The sequence below is a fragment of the Camponotus floridanus genome, unplaced genomic scaffold, assembly GCF_003227725.1.
Source record: "Camponotus floridanus strain SB8 unplaced genomic scaffold, Cflo_v7.5 scaffold168, whole genome shotgun sequence".
Taxonomy (NCBI): Eukaryota; Metazoa; Arthropoda; class Insecta; order Hymenoptera; family Formicidae; genus Camponotus; species Camponotus floridanus.
In genome coordinates, this window is record NW_020229290.1 from 302,715 (window position 1) to 326,439 (window position 23,725).

Here is a 23,725-nt window from a genome sequence, read left to right on the forward strand (position 1 = left end):
AGCCTCAGGCGAATCTCGATATTAATCGAGGGAAACTTTATATAATATTTAACGGTAATTTATGATACAGATATTCGAAAGTAACGGATAACGAGCAGAAAATAATGACTGAATATACTTTTCGTATAGATTCAACTGCACACGTCTCTCCAAAAATTTCGATATAAATCGAATTAGATTTTATACAATATTTGACGGTAACTTCTACTGCAGATAATTAATAACGGTCGATGCCGACTGATAGACAACAAATGAATATAATTTTAGTATAGGTTTGACGGCATACGTATTTTGCACCATTTCGGTATAAGTCGAATCGAACCTCCTTTACGGTAATCGGCGATGATATTACACAATATATATTTGGCAGAAAACAAAGGCTTCGCTTAACGGTAGCTTCAAGGGTGTTTTTGCGGAAACTGTTTACCCTATTTAACGGTCTTATTGCGACCTTTTATACTCGGCTCAAACAATAGAATCTTCAAAGGAGCGATAACGGTAATATGTTTTGGCGGAGATTTCGCGTTGAATAATATTCTTGCGGAGCCATTTTTCTCATTTACGGTAACTCGTGCTCGCGAAGAAATTTTCCGCTTAAATCCCGTTTTTCGATACGCGATACGAAACGGCCAAAATTGCCACGTCACGATAGGACTTAAATTTCGGCACGGAACGTAACGGTAACATAAACGATATTAAAACGGCACGATACAATATTTGACGATACGAAACGGTACGGAATTTTACTGTACTGCACGTGACTGTCGGTACGAACCCCATTGAGAGAGACAAATCCGCGACCCCCGGTGTTAGCTGGCGTCCGGTAATTAACGAGAGATAAGCACCCAGGCTTTCTTCGACGATAGTGCGAGAAGACCGGTACACGGAATTGACGCCAGCTGTTCCCGGGAGAAAATCGAGCGATTATCTGGGTGGCGGCTTACATTTTCGAAGTGACGGCTTCCTCGGAGGGTCGTCTCCTCTGGGCTCGCGACTAACTGAACTTGCTCGAGGCTCACCGAAGAAGAATAGTGAAGAATATTAACTGCGTCCGCAAGGCCCTCGGATCTTCCGCGCATTCCATCAATTTTCGAAGAAACAGGGAGTTGATTCTCCGCCCCCTTCAGAGTCACAGCTGTAGGACGGCATTGCCCTTGCGCAGGGGCCCAGGATCCATGTGCGACGGTATCTGACGGTAGTTCTGATCCTTGTAGACGGAACCGGCTGGCCAGGCCGTATCCTCGTCTTTTTCGGAATCCTCTTCATTTCCCAGTCGGCCGCCTAGGAGGTTGTTTTCAGTTCCGTCGTCCGGATTTTCTGCCGTCTTTTAATCTGAAATTATTCGGTTTTAATGTTTTGCAGAATTAAGAATAGCTACGGCGAGGGATCTCATTACATCACCTTTCGTTTTCCTGCGGTACTCGTATCTTCGGTATTTTCCTATACGGCTCCCTCTCCTCTAGGTATCTCGCTGTGTCTTCATTTATAAATGGCGGTATCGCACGCACGCACAGTAGCCGCACTCTATTCACGGATTTTACATTCAAGCTAAAATAAATCTAAATGATCGAATTATAATTAATCTTGGTTCCCTCTCAGGCGCGAGGGACGACCCAGCGCACGCTTTTTCCCTCGGCGGAGGCGTTGTGACGGAGCTCAAAAGCGTCACGTCACAATATATATATATATATATATATATATATATATATAAAGTTTAAAAGAATCATATGAAATTAAAGGAACAAATGTCATTGGTATCATTACTAAATATTAGTTGTATGCATAGAAAAAAATGAAAAAAAATTTGTAAGAGGTATAAATTTAGGAAATATATACATATAAACTATATAAAAATTATTACAATATAATTGATTATTAATTATTAATAATAAATAATTGTTATTTATTATTAATTATTGTTATTACTATTAAAAATTATTATTATCAGAATAGGTGTATTTTCGTAGTAGTATTTATCAAATAAGTTCTTTTTAATAAGGATATGTAATTGTAGGAATCTTTAACTAATGCCATAGAAAATCAATTAATATTTAACATTATTTTGATATCGAATACAGGAAATATGTATAAGATATAATTTCCAAATATATTATAGTTTCTGATAGATATCTCGTTAATGTTCGATGGAAATAACTTCGGTGTAAAAGATTATTATTACTGGATCCAAATAGGATAGTTGCCGCAATAAATATGGTTGAAATTCATACTAAATTAACAAATTAAAGCTACTTAAAAATAAAAGTAAAATGATGCTAAAAGTCTTTATATTCAGGTAAAAAAAATAAGAAATGAGAAATGACAATAATTAAAATATTGTTAAAATATTTAAGAAGAGAATTTAATATGATATATTAATTAATTTATATATTGATGTTAGTTTATAAAATTAATATCCAAAATATGGTTTATTTTTGATTGGTTCAATAATGAAAAAATATGATTCAGATAATATCGACATGAACATATCTTTTTTAATGAGACATTTAATTTCATGCTATACTTCTTAAGTTACTATACGTAATTATACGTAAGTATAACAAAAAATATTTTTAATAAACATTTTATAATTCAAGTGAGAGAATATAGTTCGTAAATTTAATGATCAAACTTTAGTATTTTTTATGTATGTATTAAAAATAAGAAAAAAATATAAACATAGGTCTAAAACATTTTATTAATTAAAATGTCCAAAATTATGGGGGTATATTTTATAAATGATATTTATTTTTATGTATTGTATAGGCTAAATGTACGAAAGAGTAAATATATATGTAAATTTTTGTAATATTCTCATAAGTTTTCTTATTTTTCTTATTTTTAAATCACACATTATTCTACTCTTTATTAAATTATACACTATATATATATTTTTTTAATGTAATATTATTTACTTATAATTTACTTTTTTCAGTTATTATAATTCAGTTATTATAATTTACTTATTTCCATGATTCTTTTTCTTAATTTTCTTAATTAACTCTAAACCAAATTAAAACATTAAGTTAATGTGGTGGTTACAAGAAAAAATCTAATAATTGAGTATATAAATTAGGCAGAAAAAAACCACACAGTATAGATGTCAAAATTATAACAATGTTTGAAACGATAGCGGTACAATATTGAATAATAATTCTCAAAAAACATAACTGAGTCAGAAATTAAATGGTAGAAACGGTAACATAAAAGAGATTCACAAAAATTAAGTTACAAATAATTGTCATAAGAAGAGTTAAATACAAGAGATTAATTTCGCAAGATTAAATTCGCAAACGTTTCGATCTAATCCAGATATTTTTCAATGCGACAACAATATTAATATCGAAAGTGCAAGTAAATTAAAATGATAATATAGAAAAAAATAATAGTAAATAATAATGGTCGCTCGCAACGGATAGCAAACAGATTCAAACTGTGATACAAGGTGAAACGCTCAAATAAATATTCATGGTCAATATCAATAATACATACATATGAGATAAATACACGCATATTAGCTTCCGAAATTTATAATTAAGAAATAAAAGAATTACGCTCTCAGAGAAATAGCCGTGTGAATGTCCGCAAGCCTGCATGCTACTCACCAATGCGCAACACATAGATCATGGCTGTGTAGAAAAAAGAGTGATGAGAAAAAAGATGGTAGAGGATGCGCGTAGAGGACAGAGATACCGCATACGTTCCACACTCTGTATATCGTTGAAAAGATTCCTTATTATGCGTTAAAAATTCATGCCAAAGCCAGAACAATTGTAATCTGAAAAATAAAGCAAGCAGAGCAACACGCATTCTCGCAAAACACCACAACAGCAATAAAAAATTAGATGTAAAGAAAAGACAGAAAAATTGATAGAGAATAATTAATACACTAAAATAAATTTTTAAAGAAAAGTTACATACAAGCAGTTATGCAATGTTGAAAAGATCGCAGTGAGAAAAATGTAGAACAGAATTATTAAAAGACACAAGAGACGTGTATATCCAACGAGACGACGAAATGTACTGAGACGCGTGATAATGGAGAGCCAGGCATGCCAATCCGATGGAGAGGGAAAGGGAGGGGGGAAAAGGGATTCAGGAACGGATGATGAAAATAAAAATGGAAATTAATATGGAAATTAAAAATGTAAAGATTTGATAATAGGAAGATAAACTTTATCAAATTTCTCCGTATCTTTCTGAACGTTGAGACCATTGCTCTGTCGTATAATATGGATCATTTCAGAGTAGTTCTTCTGAGAAACGAAGCATCTTGATCCAAAATTTCGACATCATTCCATGCAAAATCATGTCCCATAAGTCTATGTTGAGATAAAACAGATAGATGTTCGGTGGGTCGATCAATGTTGGATCGATGCTCGCGGATACGAGTCGAAATCTTTCTGCTCATCTGTCCTACATACGATGCTGAGCAATCCGAACAAGAGATTTTATATACTACATTTGTGTGACAATCCAATGAAAGAGGATCTTTATGCGTTTTAATAAAGCAGTTCAATTTATTCAAGACAACATGGGCCAAAGATTTGTTAAGTTTGCAAGCAATGTCTCTGAAATGTTCTGAAACTCCCTTGATGTACGGAATAACGAAAAATGCTTGAGTGAAAGAGGGAGAAGGAAGGGGGGAGGATGTGGAGGGAGGAACAGACTGATTATGAATCAATAGCTTGACTCTGCTTGTGATGGTATTAAAAATGAAATTCGCCGGATAACCATTGCTGGAAAGGATCTCAGAGATTATACTAAAATTCTTCTCATGATATCTTGGATGTGACAATTTGAAAATTTTGTCTGTGAGTCCAATAATTACTCCCTTTTTATGAGCCAACGAGTGTTCAGAGAAGAAATTGAGAAACCTTCCAGAAAAAGTGGGTTTCATATACCAGTCGAACTCGATATGATTATTATTAATAATGATAGTCACATCTGAAAAATTGAGACGACTATCATTGGCAATCTCCATGGTGAATTTCAACCTATCATGAAAAGAATTAAAAACAGAATTAATAAGATCCAAAAAAGAAGCGGGAGTAATTAAGGCAATGTCATCAACGTATCTAAAATAAAATGGAAGGTGAAAAGGAAGCTGTGAAATGGCTTTTTCTTGAAGGTCTTGAAGAACGAGGTCCGCACAAATAGGAGAGGGAGGGGAGCCCATAGGTGTTCCAAAAATTTGCTTATAGATTTTATCATTGAATCTGAAAAAAGTAGAGTTAAGAACCAATCTGAGTCCAATAACAAATTCAGAGAAAGGAATTTTAATTTTGTTTTTAATTAAATGCCATCGTTTTCCGATGCTTCCAATGATAAGATCCGTGGGAACATTGGTAAATAAAGAAACTACATCAAGTGAAATGAGTTTAAGATGGTCGTCTATATAAAGGTTATTAATCTTATCAACCAACTCATAGCTATTAGCAATGTGGCTGCTGCAATGTGGTAGGTTGTCATGAAGGCAGTTATGTAGAAAGGTAGCAAACTTGTGGAGTGGGCTATTAATGGAAGAAACAATGATTCTTAGAGGGAAATTAGATTTGTGGATTTTTGGCAGGCCGTAAGCTCGAGGTAATGTGCCATCGCTACAATACAAAGATCGTTTTTTAAAATCCGAAATGTAATCCAACTGTTGCCATCTTTTCAATATGTTGTTCAGTTCATTACACATTTTTTTAGCGGGGTCTCTTTCCACAATCATATTAAGTGTCCGAGTCATTCAACAATTCATTCATTTTAGCTATGTACACGTCTCTATCAAGAACGACAGTGGCATTACCCTTGTCTGCTCTCGTGACAATCGAATCAGGATGATCCGCCAGAAAGGTTTTGCAAATTTTATTAAGTCTTGATACTGTACATTCAATGCATAGCTAATATACGTGTATTTATCTCATATGTATGTATTGGGTTGGGGAAAAAGTTTCTTCGTATTTTATTGCAAAAATGAAACAAATTTTATTCATATTTGAAATGAAGCTTATGAAATTAAATATGTGCCGTTTTGTTCGACCACTTTTTGCCATCTTTGAGGTAAAACCATAATCCCGTCACTGTAGAACTTGTGTGATTTCTGGGCGAAAAACTGTGACAAGTGATTTTCACAGGCCTCTCTTGAAGCCAACTTCGTACCATTAAGAGAGTTCTGTAGAGATCGAAATAAATGGTAGTCTGATGGTGCAAGGTCAGGACTATAAGGTGGGTGCATCAAAACTTCCCAGCCAAGTTCTCTTAATTTTTGACGAGTCGCTATAGATACATGAGGTCTCGCGTTGTCGTGATGAAAGACGACGCCTTTCCTATTGATCAATTCTGGTCGCGTTTTCTCAATTGCCTGGCGTAATCTTTCCAATTGTTGATAGTAAAGGTTAGAATCAATTGTTTGACCGGACGGCAGCAGCTCGTAGTGAACGATTCCTTTGTAATCCCACCACACACTCAGCATCACTTTTCTTGGCGTCAATTTTGGCTTTGCCACAGTTTGCGGAACTTCATTTCGCTTTGTCCACGATCTTTTTCGTACATTATTGTCATACGTGATCCATTTTTCATCGCCTGTTATGAGCCGTTTCAAAAATGGTTCGATGTCGTTTCGTTTTAACAATGATTCGCAGATAGAAAATCGATCCATTAAATTTTTGACTGTTAAATCATGTGGCATCCAAACATCGAGCTTTTTTTTGTATCCAGCTTTCTGCAAATGGTTTAAAACTGTTTTGTGGTCGATGTTCAGTTGCTTACCGATTTCGTGACTGCTAATATGCCGGTCTTGTTCAATTATTTCCATAATTTCATCGACTTTTTCAGTGATCGGTCGACCAGAGCGAGGTGTATCTTTGACGTTAAAATTTCCAGATTGAAAACGCTTGAACCAGCTTTGTGCAACACGTATTGATACAGCATCATGTCCATAAACATCACAAAGTTTTTTAGCTGCCTGAGTTGCATTCTTCCCTTTTTTAAAATAAAATTTAAAAATGTATCGAATTTCTTCTTTTTCTTCACTCATTTTCAAGATGCAATAACTTTTAACTGAATAGATAAATATCACTACTTTTTTGCTACTTTTTCTTTATGATATGTCACCTTTCAAACGCACACAAAGTATTGACAGATCCGATTAATATTATCAAGATTATGCGATTCTAATTCCATCTGCCGGAAAATACGAAGAAACTTTTTCCCCAACCCAATATTATTGATATTGATCATGAATATTTATTTGAGCGTTTCACCTTGTATCACAGTTTGAATCTGTTTGCTATCCGTTGCGAGCGACCATTATTATTTACTATTATTTTTTTCTATATTATCATTTTAATTTACTTGCACTTTCGATATTAATATTGTTGTCGCATTGAAAAGGATTTGGATTAGATCGAAACGTTTGCGAATTTAATCTTGCGAAATTAATCTCTTGTATTTAACTCTTCTTATGACAATTATTTGTAATTTAATTTTCGTGAATCTCTTTTATATTACCGTCTCTACCATTTAATTTCTGATTCAGTTATGTTTTTTGAGAATTATTATTTAATATTGTACCGCTATCATTTCAAACATTGTTATAATTTTGACATCTATACTGTGTGGTTTTTACTGCCTAATTTATATATTCAATTATTAACTCTAAACGTTATAAACTTTTCAGAAAATATTGGAAAAATATTATGTTACGTCCAGGCCCGAGGAAGGATGGGCGTAACACTTGTATTCCGAGAACAGGTGCCTTAAGGGCAAGTGTCTCGGGTCGAGCGAGCTTGCGGGAAAGCCAAAGATAGGTCAACGACCACAAGGGTCGATTTTATTCTATTTTTGGTCCGAATGCCCGCTCGATGCTCCCCTTTTTGGTAAAGGAACTTAATCCTTTTTACCCGAGACGGGATCAAGTGCGATTCAGGAACGTGGGTGATGAGGGGGAATTGATTAAGTTAGATTCGAAAGAAATAAAATTAATTAAATTTATTGTACATTATAAAAAAGATAAAACTTACATAAACATTTTGGTTACGGCTCTTGTACAATATTAAGTGTGATTGTGTATATGTGTGTTGGTGCATTAAGCGTGATTGTGTGTGTATGTGTGGGTGTATGCGAGACGGGGTGAGGTTGGTCGGAATCTGGAGGATAGAGGATCTTTCCCGGAAGAATTCTACGGGAATAGCAATGGGATATCTGGTGAAGGGAGTGAAGCAAGGGATGGGAATGTTAGAAGGGGCGATGCGGAGAAAGGCCTTTAGAGTTGGAATATGAATAGGACCAGGGCCCAAGGTGAATTGACCCGGGAGGATGGGGTAAGAGTACGGAGGATAAGTCGAGCTGAGAATTTCGGAGACGATCCGATCACTAAGATCGATGTCGGAGTAAACAGGGGGAGGAAGAGGAGGAGGAGACAAAAGATGAGGATCTGGGACTGGCGAGTGGGGTAGAGAAGGAGAAGGTGATAACTGCGGAAAATCAGGTTGCGTGTCGTACACTGGGGAATAGCTGGGAGAAAGAGTTCCCGGAGACAGGTACGGGGAGTAATTAGGGGGAAAAGTTTGAGGGGACGGATACGAGGAGTCTCGCGTACTTCCTTGGAAATTGTTCAAAAAAATTCGAGTAATGAGAAGATTCGTGTTTATATCGTTTAGATTTAGAGTGAAAGAGGGGTCGGCGACAGCCCGAGCCAGTAGTCGGCGGGTACGACGATTGCGTCGGTATCGGAGGCGCTTTGCGTGAACCCCAGCGGATCTCGAAGGTTCCACTAGGGAAGCGATTATTATCAATAAAGGAAGATGGGGGGGAGAGGAACTTAATAAATAAAAGATAAGACTTACTATTTGAAAAGCATGGACAAATCGATACAAATTATTGCTAGGCCCTCTTGAGGATGGCGAGATATTAGCGCTGAATTGATTCTGGATATAGTTGTTGAAGAGGGTGGTTGCTTCCGGACCCCCTTGGTTAAGATTTTTGCACTTACTCGATAAGTAAGTATGTAACCGAACAACTATGTAAGTATGTAACTGAGCAAATACGTAAAGAGGTGAACTAGTAAGCGAAGAAAAATGAATGTATGTCTGTGTCAATTTGTCCAAAGTTCGCGCTTATATATCGTTTTGGATTATCCTCTCCCAGCGTGAGAAATAAGGGAAGTTGACGAATAGAAACCCTCGTTAGATTTCCGTGGTCTCCTTCCTGTCCCTACTTATGAACATTTTAAAACAAATGCAACAAATCAGAATTTTGTTACATTTGTCTGCGAATAGGAGAGCATCTTCCAAAACGGGGGACTTAGGATTCTCAGTATCGTAGGTGGTGGTAATTTATGCTTTGTAAGATGCGTCTGTTGGAGATAAGGGGATGACTTTTACTATCCCCTTGAGATAAAACGGGTGCGTGTTCGGTCACTCGCGTTTTGTGAATAGTTTTCTTTATTTTCTGTAGCTTGTTTGAATTTTGTGAGGTTTTTTTTTTAGTGATCAGAAAATATCAAATTCGTCTGACTGACTGCCGCCTTATTTAGCCAGATGCTACTTTTATACAGTCCGTGAATATCTGATTGTTATTCTGGAGTATTTACTGAGAATCCTACTTCAATTTAACTATCATTAACGATTTTCGTGCACATGTGCACCGGATAAGGGAAAGAAAAGAATCGTGAGCTCCTCTGGACGTAACACCCCCGCCGTTAGACAAATGTTGGGGATGTAGGACACAACATTTGCAGATGGAATTGTCTCGATTCTTTTCTTGCCATTTATTTTTATAACTTAGTATTTGGGTGGCCTTTCGGAGGCGTGCCTATCACTATTGTATACATGTGTATTTATATAGATGTTATTAATACGCCATTTTTTCTATTATTAAGATTGTTGAACTATCGATTTCTTATAATGCGAAAGTGGAACTTCATTTCGTTATTACTATTAATACTTTTGTCATTAGCAAAAAGGAAAAGAATTTCCCTTTTCTTTTCTTATAACTTTAACTACCTGATCATCAGTAGCGAGACAATGCCAGACGCTCGGGTCGGGTTTGATGTAGGGGTTTGTTTTTTTTCTTTTATCCATCTGGTGGTCACAGGGCGTCCCCATTCTTTGACTAACAAGGGGAGGTTAGGTGTGGTTAGGCCTGATAACGAACCTGGCAATTTCTCTACACTTCGAGAAAAAAAAAATTTTGTTTACAAGGCGCATTGGACGAAAACCTCGAACACGGATCAACTTTTTTTCGACGTAGATTCACCATACCAAAGGAGATCAAAATCGGTGATGAGTCAACCGCGACCTCCCCTTGTAAGTACGTCATATCGACGTGTAGATATTCTTCCAGGCAGTATAGGTATGCGGGGCTGACTCATAAGATTATGCTACAGATCGTGCAAGTTGTTTGATGTTTGGCTGGAATTTTAATGGACCAAACTATGCAGTGGTACTAACATGTACTGTTGTCTGTAGTTCGATAGTATTGCCACAAAGCATTCCTTGCAAATCTGATGCCTTGAAAACGTCGTCTCTTGTTATAGTGACGCACTGGAGTTCAACTAGGTTGCGATAGTCATTGTGATTCGTTCTTCTTTGTCCGTCAAGTAATTGCATTTTGGGAGGCCCGCGAAAAAAAGGGGGGGGGGGGTAATAACTGGCTTTTCTGATGATCAAGCGATATTCATTAATGAGAGAAAAAAAACCGATTCCACTTTCGCGCTCCTTAGAGTGCTAAAAAAAAGAATATCAGTCTTATGTAAAATTTATATTGTGAATTGATAATTCTATAACTAAAACTCCTATAAAATGTTTATAATTCTTGTATAACATGTGTTCATGTATTTGTATATAATCATTCTTTTCCCTTTTTGAATATGAATATTGTACTTGAGTGAATATAAAAATTTTATATTATTTTTCGTTATTTTTATCATATGTATATATATATATACATTTTTTTTTCGATTAACATAAGAATGATTATAGAGTGTATACACACGTAGGATAATAACTAATAATATAGAATAATGCTTAATAATATAATGTATGGAATATATTCCTTTAAAGTTCTATTGTTTTTTATACGGTAGGAACTACATCTGCGGCTACAGTAGTGCTAAGTTGGGCGTGGCCTAATAGAATAAGCGCATCGCGGAGAGAATATGAAGTAGTCGGGGGTATTCCCTCTACGTTTAACTTAACTAGCGCTGTCCCTTCACTAAGGGGGCGGACTATATGAATCCACCCTTTTCGTCCCTCAAGAAGTAGTCGGCAGAAATCCTTGGTTTCCTTTGGCCAGGTTCGGACGTTCTGGACAGGACCGGTGTAGGCTAAGCCACAGATTATAGTTTGCCAAGGCAACTTCTTGAATCTGTCTACCTCCTCCAGGAGGTAGACATCGCACATACGCCGCCAGATTGATCGGCCCCAGTCCCCTAGGCTGATTTTGACCATCCAGTTCGTCCTATTAATTCTTTTTATAATGCCCCGTCGCCAAGTTTTGCAATCCTTTATTGCGACGGCCATGTTTTCTTTGAAATCTTCGGGCAAGATGTGTAGATAGGTGGCTTTCCTGACCATCCTGGATTCTAATTCTTCATCTAATTCTTTTAAGTCTTTCTCGCCGTTTCTCAGTTGAATGAAGAAGAGGAACGGTGACTCCACCTTGACCTATTGTTATGACCTATTGTTAGCGTCCTCGTGTTAGGAAATTTGTTTCGATGCTTTTGATCTCCATTTTCTTTATTCTGTAGAATGGTTAAAATTGCTTGTAATAGTAGAGTTTGGTTGATTTTTCTGTTAGCAATTTATTTAAAATAGGCGCGAATAACAGTCATGTATGTAACCGAACAACAGTATGTTTATATTGTGTATTGTTTTTATATATTTGTTGAAGACACGTTCGTCGGGCTAAAGCGTGGCAGAGCGTGCCTTCGCCCGATTGGTCGTATTCGAAAAATCCGGTAGACGAATACCACCGTATATATATACGGCGGTCGAATGAGCCGTCAGTCGTCGCTATCTGTACATCAAGAGATTAATAAACACCGCCTAACGATTCTTTTTTTTGATAAAGTTTCTGAATTATTTTCTGCCTTTCCCTGAAAACGGCTATTAATCCGCAGTTCCGCGCGCGTGTGAAATTTAAGACGACTTAGTGAGAAATTGTTAACAGTTTATTAGAAGTGGGATCAGAATCTGTGTGCCGATCGTTCGGAAAAAAAAGAAGAAGGAAGCAGCATGAATGCTCAGCGAGGTGCTGAATTTACGGTGATGGGGCTAAAGGAGGCCTTGCGGTCGAAGGGATTGCCGACCGGAGGATCGAAGGCCGAGTTAATGCAGAGGTTGATGGAGAAAGATCCAAATGCATGGACGATGATGTGCGAGCGGCGGGAGGCGTCGCGACCGAGTAGTGCGCGGGATACAGACCGCGTGGAGGATGCTGGTGTGGTGGAGGACGAGATGGAGCGGATTGACATGGGACGAGAGGACCGTAGATCGGAAGATCTTGAGCGTGCGGAATTGTTTTTGCTGCGGAGAGAGAGAGAACTGTGGGAGAGAGAGAGACAGTTGTGGGCGAGAGAGAGAGAACTGGCCCGCAGCACGTCGGCTGCATCGACGGAGGCGTCTGGCGGCGGTGTCAGGGGCGTTAGGGAGCTATTGCCAGAATTTGACGCAGGAGACAATATCTTTTGGAGATGGAAGAATCAGCTCGAGCTTTTGCGGAACACTTATCACCTCGACGAGAACGCCACAAGAATTTTAATCGGTTCTCGGTTAAAGGGGCGTGCACTGGCTTGGTTTTATTCACGGACGGAATATTTGACTTTGAATATTGAAGATCTTTTGAAGGAGATGGGGCAAATGTTCGATTCGCGCCCCGGGAAATTGACGCTTCGGAGGAAGTTTGAGGCTCGCCTCTGGAAAGGTGACGAGCCGTTTTGCGACTATTATCACGAGAAGGTGATTCTTGCTAACCGTGTTCCGGTAGCAGAGGACGAGCTCCTCGATTATCTAATCGAGGGCATATCAAGTATACAATTAAGAAACCAGGCGCGCCTCATGAAATTCCAGTCGAAGGCCGAGCTATTGGAGGCCTTTGAGAGTGTCACGGTCGAACGAGAGGACAGAAGGACGGGAGTTGGAAGGACCGGGGATACGAGGTGGAGAAGTGGCGCAAGAACAGTCGTTGGCGGGAAGGAGGCGCCGCCTGCGGGAGCGAGGCCGACGGAGGGTCGGAGGCTCGAGCGGACGACGGCCGAGGGATCATCGTCGGGGACGAGACGGTGCTATCGATGCGGCGAAGCTGGGCATATTGCGGTGAGGTGCAGGCGGCCGCCAGCGGGGAAGACGTTATGTCTGCGGATCGCCGGAGCATTTGGCCCCGGGATGTCCCAAAAGAGCGCGGACGGCGACGGCAGGAGCGGCGGCCGGATCGACGGAGATTGCGGTGACGGACGTAGCGCGGCCCTCGCTTCCTGGGCCTTACATTGTAAGCGTGAGTATTTCTGCTGCGGATGAGCGCAGGGATTACGATCGCGTTGATGACGCGTTGATTGACTCGGGATCGCCGATTAGTCTTGTCAAAAATGATATTGTTCTGGATGAGTTGTGCTCGCCTCTCGAAGACAACGTTGATCAATTTTGCGGAATTAATGGTTCGCGACTGCGTGTAATCGGTACTTTTGATGGTTATGTAACGATTAAAAATGTTCGCGTAAAAATAAAGTTTTATACCGTCCCGGATGATACCATGACGTTCAATGTCCTTTTGGGTAGAGATTTCCTGGTCTGCCCGTCAATTCGCGTCACGCTGGGGAAAAACATTGAGATCATTGCAGTCGACGGAGAGGACGTTATCGGTGAGATAATGGCGATCGAGAGCGGAGACGTTTCTTTTAGTTCGCGTGACGAGTTAAGTATCAATGCGGCTGTTGGCGAAGAGAACAGTGAAAAAATTTGCGAAGCGTATCGTTCGTGTTATCTCGCGGGTTTGCAGGGAGAGAGCCGTGCGCCTGATTTCGAGATGGTTATCGCGTTAAAACTAGGGATGTACCGGATAGTAAATTTGCCGGATACCGGATATCGGATATCCGGAAATAATATAATACCGGATACCGGATACCCCGCCGAATATCCGGTAGACTAAATATCCGGCCGGATTGCCGGATATTTGCCGGATACAAGGTAATAATAAAAAAACCAAGAAAAGTATCCAATTTAATTATGATATTTTATATTTTATTTGCATAAGAATTATCAAAAATTGTAATTTAATATTAGTAAATTTTTCATGATGAACAATAACATTTCAGCATTCTGCGGTGACAATCTGTTTCGATTATCAGAATAAACTAACTTTCCCGCACTAAAAAGTCTTTCTGAATCGACAGAAGAAGGAGGAGCACTTAGGTATTTTATAACCAAACTTTTTAGATTAAGATATTCCAGAGCATGTGTTTTCCACCATATTAAAGGGTCTTCATTTCTAGGCGACAGTGGTATCATGAGGTATTTCGCTAGCTCAGCATTGTAGACAGCTGTTTTCTTTTTACTTCTGTCACTTGGTTGTCTCACAAGCGGTGTTTTGATTAATGAATCTGTTATAGCCCGAGAGACTATAACTTATTTTAGTAATTATATAAAACATTCGCGAATATCGTAAAGAACATTCGCGAGCCGCGCCAAGAACCGCTAACTCAGCGAACTACCGTCGCTCACCGGAAACGCGAAAGACGCTAACGAAGGAATTCGACTTTGAACTTCCTTCGCTTGCATTTTGATTATGAACGCCACAGAAAACCCCATGACCATATATGGTCATGTTGCCAGGCGATCCCCTCCAAAAAACCCTTCAAAACAGAGGGAATAAAAGCCGTCCACCGCAAATCCGCGGCGGACAGTCACAAGTAATAAATCAATCACTAAAGTAGTGCCGAGTGCTAAACCGTTAAAATTGTGCAACGAAGACACCCAAAGAAATTGTAAACGCTCTAAATCTATTTACGAACGATTCGAGGAAAGGACAACGAAGAGAAGGCTCGAAAGAAACTGATAAGAATAGAAGATATTAAGCGAATATATATTTGTAAACTAAAAATACAATAAAAACGCTAAAGGATAAATACGGTTCTATTTTATACTCCCGGCTACCCCACACCCCGTGCCCCGCCGGGCACGACATTATTGGTGGCAGCGATGGGATAGCCGAGATCGAGGACCATCCTGGATCCTTAACGCCTGCAACAAAAAGAAAATACAAAATTAATAAACTGGAGAGAGCACCGGCTACATTAAAGCAGGTAGTCTCAACCAGCAACGCACACGGACGACAGTGATAAGGAAATCACGGCCAAGCAGCTGAAAGCAGAAAGGAAACACCAGCGCTCAAGGACCAACGTCGATCCACGGCCAAGGCAACGCAACGCAGACGGACAACGCATCACCGACGGATAGCGCACCAACGGGACAACGACCCACCAGCAGCATCAACAGTCGAGCGATACGATAAGCGACCTGATAAGTTACGACCATGCGAATCACCGTGCTACTACTGTAAGTCGAACTTTATTTAAATGTCAGCACCGTCAAAACAAGTAAAATTTAAGAGTCCGCGTTTTCTGAGCGTGCCAGCACGATTGGCAAATAGATTCGGAATTGTAACTCCGATCCGAGTAGCAGAAGAGGCTGCTCGCGATATTCGTAGAAGCGTGCGAAAAAATTTAGAAAAACACTATTCGAGTTCTAATTCATCCGAGGAACACGAACCGAGTAATAACGATAACACTGTACAAGACGGACCAAGTCGCGTTACAGCACGAAGAAATTATTCACCGTTATCAGTTGATATTAGTTTATTCGAGCCACGTGCGCAAGTAAATATGGAAAACGAAGCCGTCGATAGAGAAATCGAACGCATGCGAGCGCAACAGGCCGAACTAAACGCAGCCGCGGCCTATGAGGACGCAGGCCAGCCGGCCGAAGGAACGAGTAACGTACTACTCGCCGAACTCGTACACAGTTTCCGCGAAATGCAAACCGAAATGCAGTACATGCGCGAACAAATGCGAGAAATACAAACCGCACAAGCAAATTTAAACGAAGCGCGAGTAAATGCAAACACTGTCCCACTCGACGTAACGTACGGACGCACTCAACGCGATATACGAAACCGACGTAGCGCAGCCCCGCACTATGTATCATTAAAAGAAGCGCGAACAATGATTCCCGAGTTTGATGGGACGACGCGACATAAATTACAAGAATTTTTAAACGCTTGTACGTACGCGGTACAAAATATTAATCCCGCAGACGAAGAATCATTAATACAAGCAATTTTGTATACTAAATTAAGAGGTAAAGCCATGCAAGATTTCGAAACGCGAGATATCCAGACATTTGAAGAATTAAAAACACAACTCGAAACTTGCTATCAAGCGAAGCAAAGTACAACGCACTTACAGATAGAATTTAATTCTTTAAAACAAAAGTCAAGCGAAACCGCCCATGCATTCGGCCAACGTGTCGATACGTTAGCCATGAAACTATATGAGTCCATGGTGGAAGGAGAAGAACGGCCTCCTTCATTTAAACAAGCAATACAAGAAACCATTAAAAAACAAGCGCTAATAAATTTTCAAATCGGACTACGCGATGAATTAAAAATTCTTGTACGATCGCAACGGTATACTTCGCTCCAAGAAGCGATAAACGGCGCGAGCGCGGAGGAGAAGCTTATCGGCCCGTCTGTAACACGAGCATCCGGCTTCTCCTATAAAAATAAATTCGACGTTAAAACGCGACCAACTCGAGATACTAACATACAATGTTATAAATGCGGAAAATCTGGACACTACGGACGCGATTGTCGAAGCAGTAATAAATTCACATTACCAAAACCGGAAAAGTCTACACGAATAAATACTATGAGTAAATTTTGCAAACATTGTAAAAAGACAGGACATACCCGTGAGGAATGCTGGAACTTGAACGGACATCCTAAAATAAACGGTACAAATAACCATAACTCCAAGCCAGTTAATAAAATAAAACATACAGGAAGCATGCGTGAACAAAAGACCCCGTATAGACAGAGGAAAAAGAGCACTGACTCTTTAAGCAATAGTGAGGAAGAAGAGCAAGAGGAAGCGAGAAAGAAACAACCGCGACCTGCTCTAGAGTATCGTGTAACGCATGTCAAGAATATGCATGCACCGCAGAAAGACGAATTATTGCAATTAACCTTGCCAATTCGCGAAGTAAAAGGCGGAAAAATCAACATGCTGTATGATTCCGGATCAACTATTTCTCTGATCAAATTAAAAAATTTAAAAGATGACGCATTGATTTACGAAGAAAAAACTGCACTTACTGGAATAAGCGGACATAAAATATATACATTAAGAAAGTTGTACGCTACAATTAAAATCAACGATCATAAAATTAAACATGCTTTTTACATAATAAAGGACGACATAGCGATAGAACATGATGGAATTTTAGGAATACATTTCCTTAAAAAACAAACAGCAATCTGCGATTATAGACGAAATCAAATAAAAATAAAGGATAGTATATTCAAATTACATCCGTGCAAGAAAATAATCCTGAAACCACGCAGCGAGACAATTATCAAGGCAGCCGTGAATCAGAATAATGTTGGAATAATCCGAGCAAGCGAGACAGCGCCAGGAGTATATATTGGAAGCTGCCTGGTGGAACCCAAAAATTTTGCATGTCCTGTAAGTATGATAAATACAACAGATAAAGAAGTCGAAATACCTACTCCAATAGTCACACTAGAAGACACGGAGGAAGAAACAAGGGAAATAAGCCTCATAGAAACGGGAAGAAAAATAAAAAATAATATATCCCGCAAGCAGCGAATTTGACACTTATTGCGAACACACCATCTAAATAAAGAAGAAGAACGAACACTTTTAGAAATTTGTGAAGAATACGATGATATATTCCATTTGGAAGGAGAACCACTGACATGCACCGCGACGGTCGAGCATGAGATAAGTACGCGTGCCGACACCGCGCCGGTGAACGTGAAACCATACCGATTACCTGAGAAACATAAGGCGGAAGTAAATCGGCAAGTACAAGAAATGCTGCAAGATGAAATTATCAGAACAAGCACGAGTCAGTGGAACGCACCATTATTAGTTGTGCCAAAGAAAACAAATGCATCAGGAAAACCGAAACTCCGAGTAGTCATAGACTTCCGGAAATTAAATGAATTAACTATAGGCGACTCATTTCCATTGCCTAATATTACTGATATTCTAGATCAACTGGGAAATGCAAAATATTTCACCACACTAGATCTAGCGTCAGGATATCATCAAATTCCAATGGCTGAAAAGGATAAAAATAAAACTGCCTTTTCAACTCCCTATGGACACTACGAATTTAATCGAATGCCGTTTGGATTAAAGAATGCACCAGCGACTTTCCAAAGGCTGATGAATTCAGTATTAATGGGAATGCAAGGTCTTAGATGCTTAGTCTACCTTGATGACATCGTCATATACGGATCAAGCCTAAAGGAGCACAACAAGCGATTAAAGGAGGTAATGCAAAAATTGCGAAAAACTCATTTAAAATTGCAGCCAGATAAATGCGAATTTTTACGCAAGGAGGTAATATACCTGGGTCATATTATTTCCGAAAACGGAATATCTCCAGACCCGTCAAAACTAACGGCAATAAAAGAATTTCCGACGCCGAAGAAAGTGAAAGATATCCAATCCTTCATAGGACTAGCTGGATATTACAGGAAATTCATTGAAGATTTTTCAAAAATTGCAAAACCGTTAACAAAATTAACCAAAAAATCAGAAAAATTTTTATGGACAACAGAGCAGCAAACAGCGTTTGAATTATTGAAAGAAAAATTAATGACTGCACCAGTCCTAAAATATCCTGATTTTACAGAAGAATTTATTGTAACCACCGACGCATCCGACTATGTGATCGGAGCAGTGTTATCACAAGGAGAGGTAGGCAACGACCGACCGATTGCTTACGCCAGCAGAATACTGGCAAAGGCGGAGCAAAATTATAATACTACAGAAAAAGAATTATTAGCAATTGTATGGGCTGTTAAACATTTTAGGCCATACGTATATGGAACAAAATTCAAAATTGTTACCGATCATAAACCACTAATATGGCTATTTAATGTAAACGACCCCGGATCAAGACTGATCCGATGGAGATTAAAATTAGAAGAATATGAATATGAAATCATCCATAAAGCCGGACGAGCGAACGCGAACGCTGACGCACTAAGTCGCAACGCGATACCAGAAACGTCAAGAGAAAAAGATAAAGAAATTTTGAAGATAGAAAAAGAAGAGGAAGAAACAGACGCTGATAATATGAAAATATATACAGAGGAAGAGAAGCAACAGATATTATTAGAATATCATGATGCACCTATAGGAGGGCATCAAGGAATAGAACGAACAATTAAAAGAATCCGATTACAACATAACTGGAAAGGATTAACTAAAGACGTTGAACAATATATCGCGAAATGTGAATCTTGTCAAAAGAATAAACTATCAAGAAAAAATAAAGTTCCTTTAATAATTACTGACACGCCCGACAAACCATTTGAAAAATGCGCGTTAGATATAGTCGGACCGTTAACAATTACCAATAATGGAAATAAATATTTACTGACTTTCCAGGATAATTTAACAAAATTTAGTAAAGCTATTCCGATTCCAAACCAAGAAGCGAATACTATTAGTAAAGAATTCGTTACGAAAATAATACTCGAACACGGAATACCGGAAAAAATCTTAACAGATCAAGGAACTAATTTTATGAGCGAGATATTTAAAAACACGTGCAAATTACTAAAAATAAATAAAATACAAACGACCGCGTATCACCCGGAAAGCAACGGCGCGTTAGAACGATCGCATCGAACACTAGCCGAATATCTAAGACATTACATAAATGAGGACCAAACAGACTGGGACGAATGGATACCGTTCGCGATGTTCACGTATAATACGACGCCACATACCGCCACGGGATATACACCGTTTGAACTAATGTACGGACATCAAGCCGAGATGCCGACCGCATTAACAAAACCGCCGAAACTAACATATAATTATGACGATTACGCGCAAGAATTAAAAGAAAGATTACGCGCAACAAACCAAATCGCAAAAGAACATATAAAAGAAGAAAAATATAAAGCCAAAAGACAGTATGATAAAAATACAAAGGATACACAATTCAAAGTAGGAGACAAAGTGTTAGTATACGATGAAACGTTACGACGCGGAAGATCGAAAAAGCTAGAGTCACTATGGACAGGACCATATACGATTTTAGAAAAGAACTCCGACGTAAACTATACAATAAAAAAGGGGAGAAAAACAATACGGATACACACAAACAAATTAAAACTATTCGTAGAACATTAGAAATAATAAAAATCTACTTACCCATACGGGCGACCATGTCTACGACCAGGTCCTCGACCCTGGCCGCGTCCCAAGGGCGGCAATCCCTCCAGAAGGTGGGCAGGAGGCAGCGGGCCACGGGCCCTTTCAATGCCGGGTCCACCTCGGCACAAGAGGCGAAGACGCGCCGCACGACCAACTCCCTGTTGGGCCCGCATCTCTTCAAAGAGGCGAGCCTCCTCTGCCCGAAAAATGTTTAAAAACTCCCACTCCCAGTGGAGGAAACTGAGAGAGAGAGGAACTACCTCCTCTATAATACGCTCCTCCAATTCAAAGTCATAGGTAACCCGCAGCGATAAAGGTCCACGTAGATAAACCCTTGCACAGGCCTGCTCAAATCGGCCAGGTGGCAAGGGCGGGCCACATGACACGTCCCGCACTCGCGGAACATCCGCCTCACAAAGATCATCGTCACCACAAATAAATTCACCAGACGATGATGGATAGCTCGACATTTTTTATAACAAACAGTCCAGCGACCAGCGAGAGACTGAAGCTCGCAAAACGACATAATGCATAGCAAAGCTAAATCGAAAAAGATTAAAAACTAATCCCACACTGATAAAGTTAGCAGGCAAGAAACAACATGACACCCATAGAGTGCATACAATTATACATATATATATATATATAAATATAATACCTACAATATGTAATTACAGAACACTGACGCTGGGAACCAACCCTGTCCGCACTCAGAAAAAGGAAACACATCTTCCATTTGAAGTGGCGGAATTTGATAATACGCCAGGAATATATTATGAAAAAATTGGACACCTGCATCAAACAAACCGGATGTGGAAACTAGTAATTAAATTAGATATAACAGAACTAAACGATAGAACATGGCAGATAAACCAATATATCGAACAAACAAGTAAGATGTGCACCGAGATAAAATTCGATACGAGCACCCAACGAACTTGCGATAATCTTAAAAAATTAATTAATAACGATTCCAAAACTTTAGCCAAAATAATAAAGTTAATAAATACATTATACAAGACTCGAACGAATAAACGTAGAGGTCTTATCGATGGAATAGGTTCGATAACAAAAACATTATTCGGAATTATGGACGCGAACGATAGAAAATTAATAAATGAACAGATACAGCTATTACGAAATAACCAACAAACGCTGGAACACGCAGCAAAAAATCAAATTAAAGTTTTGAACACAACAATAATTCATCTAAATAAATTAGAAAATATATTAGATTATAACGGTAAACTAATGAACCATTTCATTAGGGAATATACCACGCGCGAAGAAATAGACGAACATTTTACCATAATCATAGCAATGATAAACGATTTAATTAGGGATGCGAAAGATATTCTAGAATATCTTACATATATACGTAAGGGAACAATACGTCCTTTGTTAACTCCAATAAATGAAATTATTCTATATTTAGAAGAAGCAGTACTACAGTTACCGCAAGGAACATATTTTCCTTTCCAAATAAAAATCGACGAATGGCAAACAATCGAAAAATTCATGAAAGTAAGCGCGTATTGCGAAAAAACAAACATATACACAATTCTGAAATTTCCATTGATCAAACAACCAGTATTTAACGTCTTAAACGTAATTCCATTACCTATACCTAACTACGAAAATAATTTTATATATACAGAAGTAGTTAATAAGTTGATTGCTGTAAACAAAGAAACACGTACCTATATAATTCTAAAGGAACAAGATTTAAACAAATGTACGAATAATAATGATTTATTTATATGCGAAAAAATTCAACCAGTATACCATGTAAACGAAAATACACCGTGTGAAACGAAAATTTATGTACAAAACTATCGCAATCAATGTAACATAGGTCATAAGAAAGCGACCAGCGCAATATGGATCACATTACAACAGCCGCACTCCTGGCTATATTCGACACCGGTCGAACAACATGTTACGATAAAATGTAATAATCATCCTGAATATAAAAGAATAATCAAACACACAGGCCGGATCACACTACATGATAACTGTAAACTAACGACTACAGACATGACAATAGAAACAGAAACGATTACTTATAATACAAGTATAGAAACATTTTTACCAGAGTTTAATATAACAACCTCAGAAATTAACGACACACAGAACCACGAATACGAATTCAAAAAGATAATTAATAATCCACTAGAATTAAAAGGATTAAAAAACAAATTAGAAGAAATTAATAATGACTTAAATAATGACGACAGTAACTTTTTTAAACAAAAACAATTCATCTATACAACAACCTCCAGCGGAGTAACTATTTTAACCATTATAGGATTAATAGCATGGATAATTATCCAACATAGAAAAAAGAAACCTCAACAACCAGCTGCTATTACATTAGTAGATGAAATTGATAAATCATACGGAATGCCCAAACCAATATTAAAAAGAAATAAAAGCACACGATTTTAAAAATAAAAAGGGTATGATAATAAACTAGAAATAAAAACGATTATAATAAACATTGTACACGGGAAATATATTGTAATTAAAATATGGATAAGTATACGTACATTTAAGAGATAGAAAAACTTCGTTCACAACCTCCGTTTTTCTTTTTTAACGGGGGAGGGATGTTATAGCCCGAGAGACTATAACTTATTTTAGTAATTATATAAAACATTCGCGAATATCGTAAAGAACATTCGCGAGCCGCGCCAAGAACCGCTAACTCAGCGAACTACCGTCGCTCACCGGAAACGCGAAAGACGCTAACGAAGGAATTCGACTTTGAACTTCCTTCGCTTGCATTTTGATTATGAACGCCACAGAAAACCCCATGACCATATATGGTCATGTTGCCAGGCGATCCCCTCCAAAAAACCCTTCAAAACAGAGGGAATAAAAGCCGTCCACCGCAAATCCGCGGCGGACAGTCACAAGTATTAAATCAATCACTAAAGTAGTGCCGAGTGCTAAACCGTTAAAATTGTGCAACGAAGACACCCAAAGAAATTGTAAACGCTCTAAATCTATTTACGAACGATTCGAGGAAAGGACAACGAAGAGAAGGCTCGAAAGAAACTGATAAGAATAGAAGATATTAAGCGAATATATATTTGTAAACTAAAAATACAATAAAAACGCTAAAGGATAATACGGTTCTATTTTATACTCCCGGCTACCCCACACCCCGTGCCCCGCCGGGCACGACAAATCATCAAGACTATTATCAGTATCAGATTTTGAATTATTTACTATTTCGTCAAACACTTCCAAATATCTTCG

At 38.6% G+C, this 23,725-nt stretch overlaps 1 protein-coding gene across 1 annotated transcript; it reads right to left on the bottom strand.

Moving 5' to 3' along the window:
- Nucleotides 1-1,129: 1,129 nt before the first annotated feature.
- On the bottom strand, nt 1,130-10,595 carry LOC112637451 (histone-lysine N-methyltransferase SETMAR-like). The gene is made up of 3 exons (XM_025407216.1): nt 10,433-10,595; nt 6,145-6,966; nt 1,130-1,317 (listed from the first exon to the last, which is right to left on the bottom strand). Exons 1-3 carry the CDS (start codon nt 10,593-10,595, stop codon nt 1,130-1,132), a joined length of 1,173 nt encoding a protein of 390 aa, XP_025263001.1.
- Between the last annotated feature and the right edge of the window lie 13,130 nt (nt 10,596-23,725).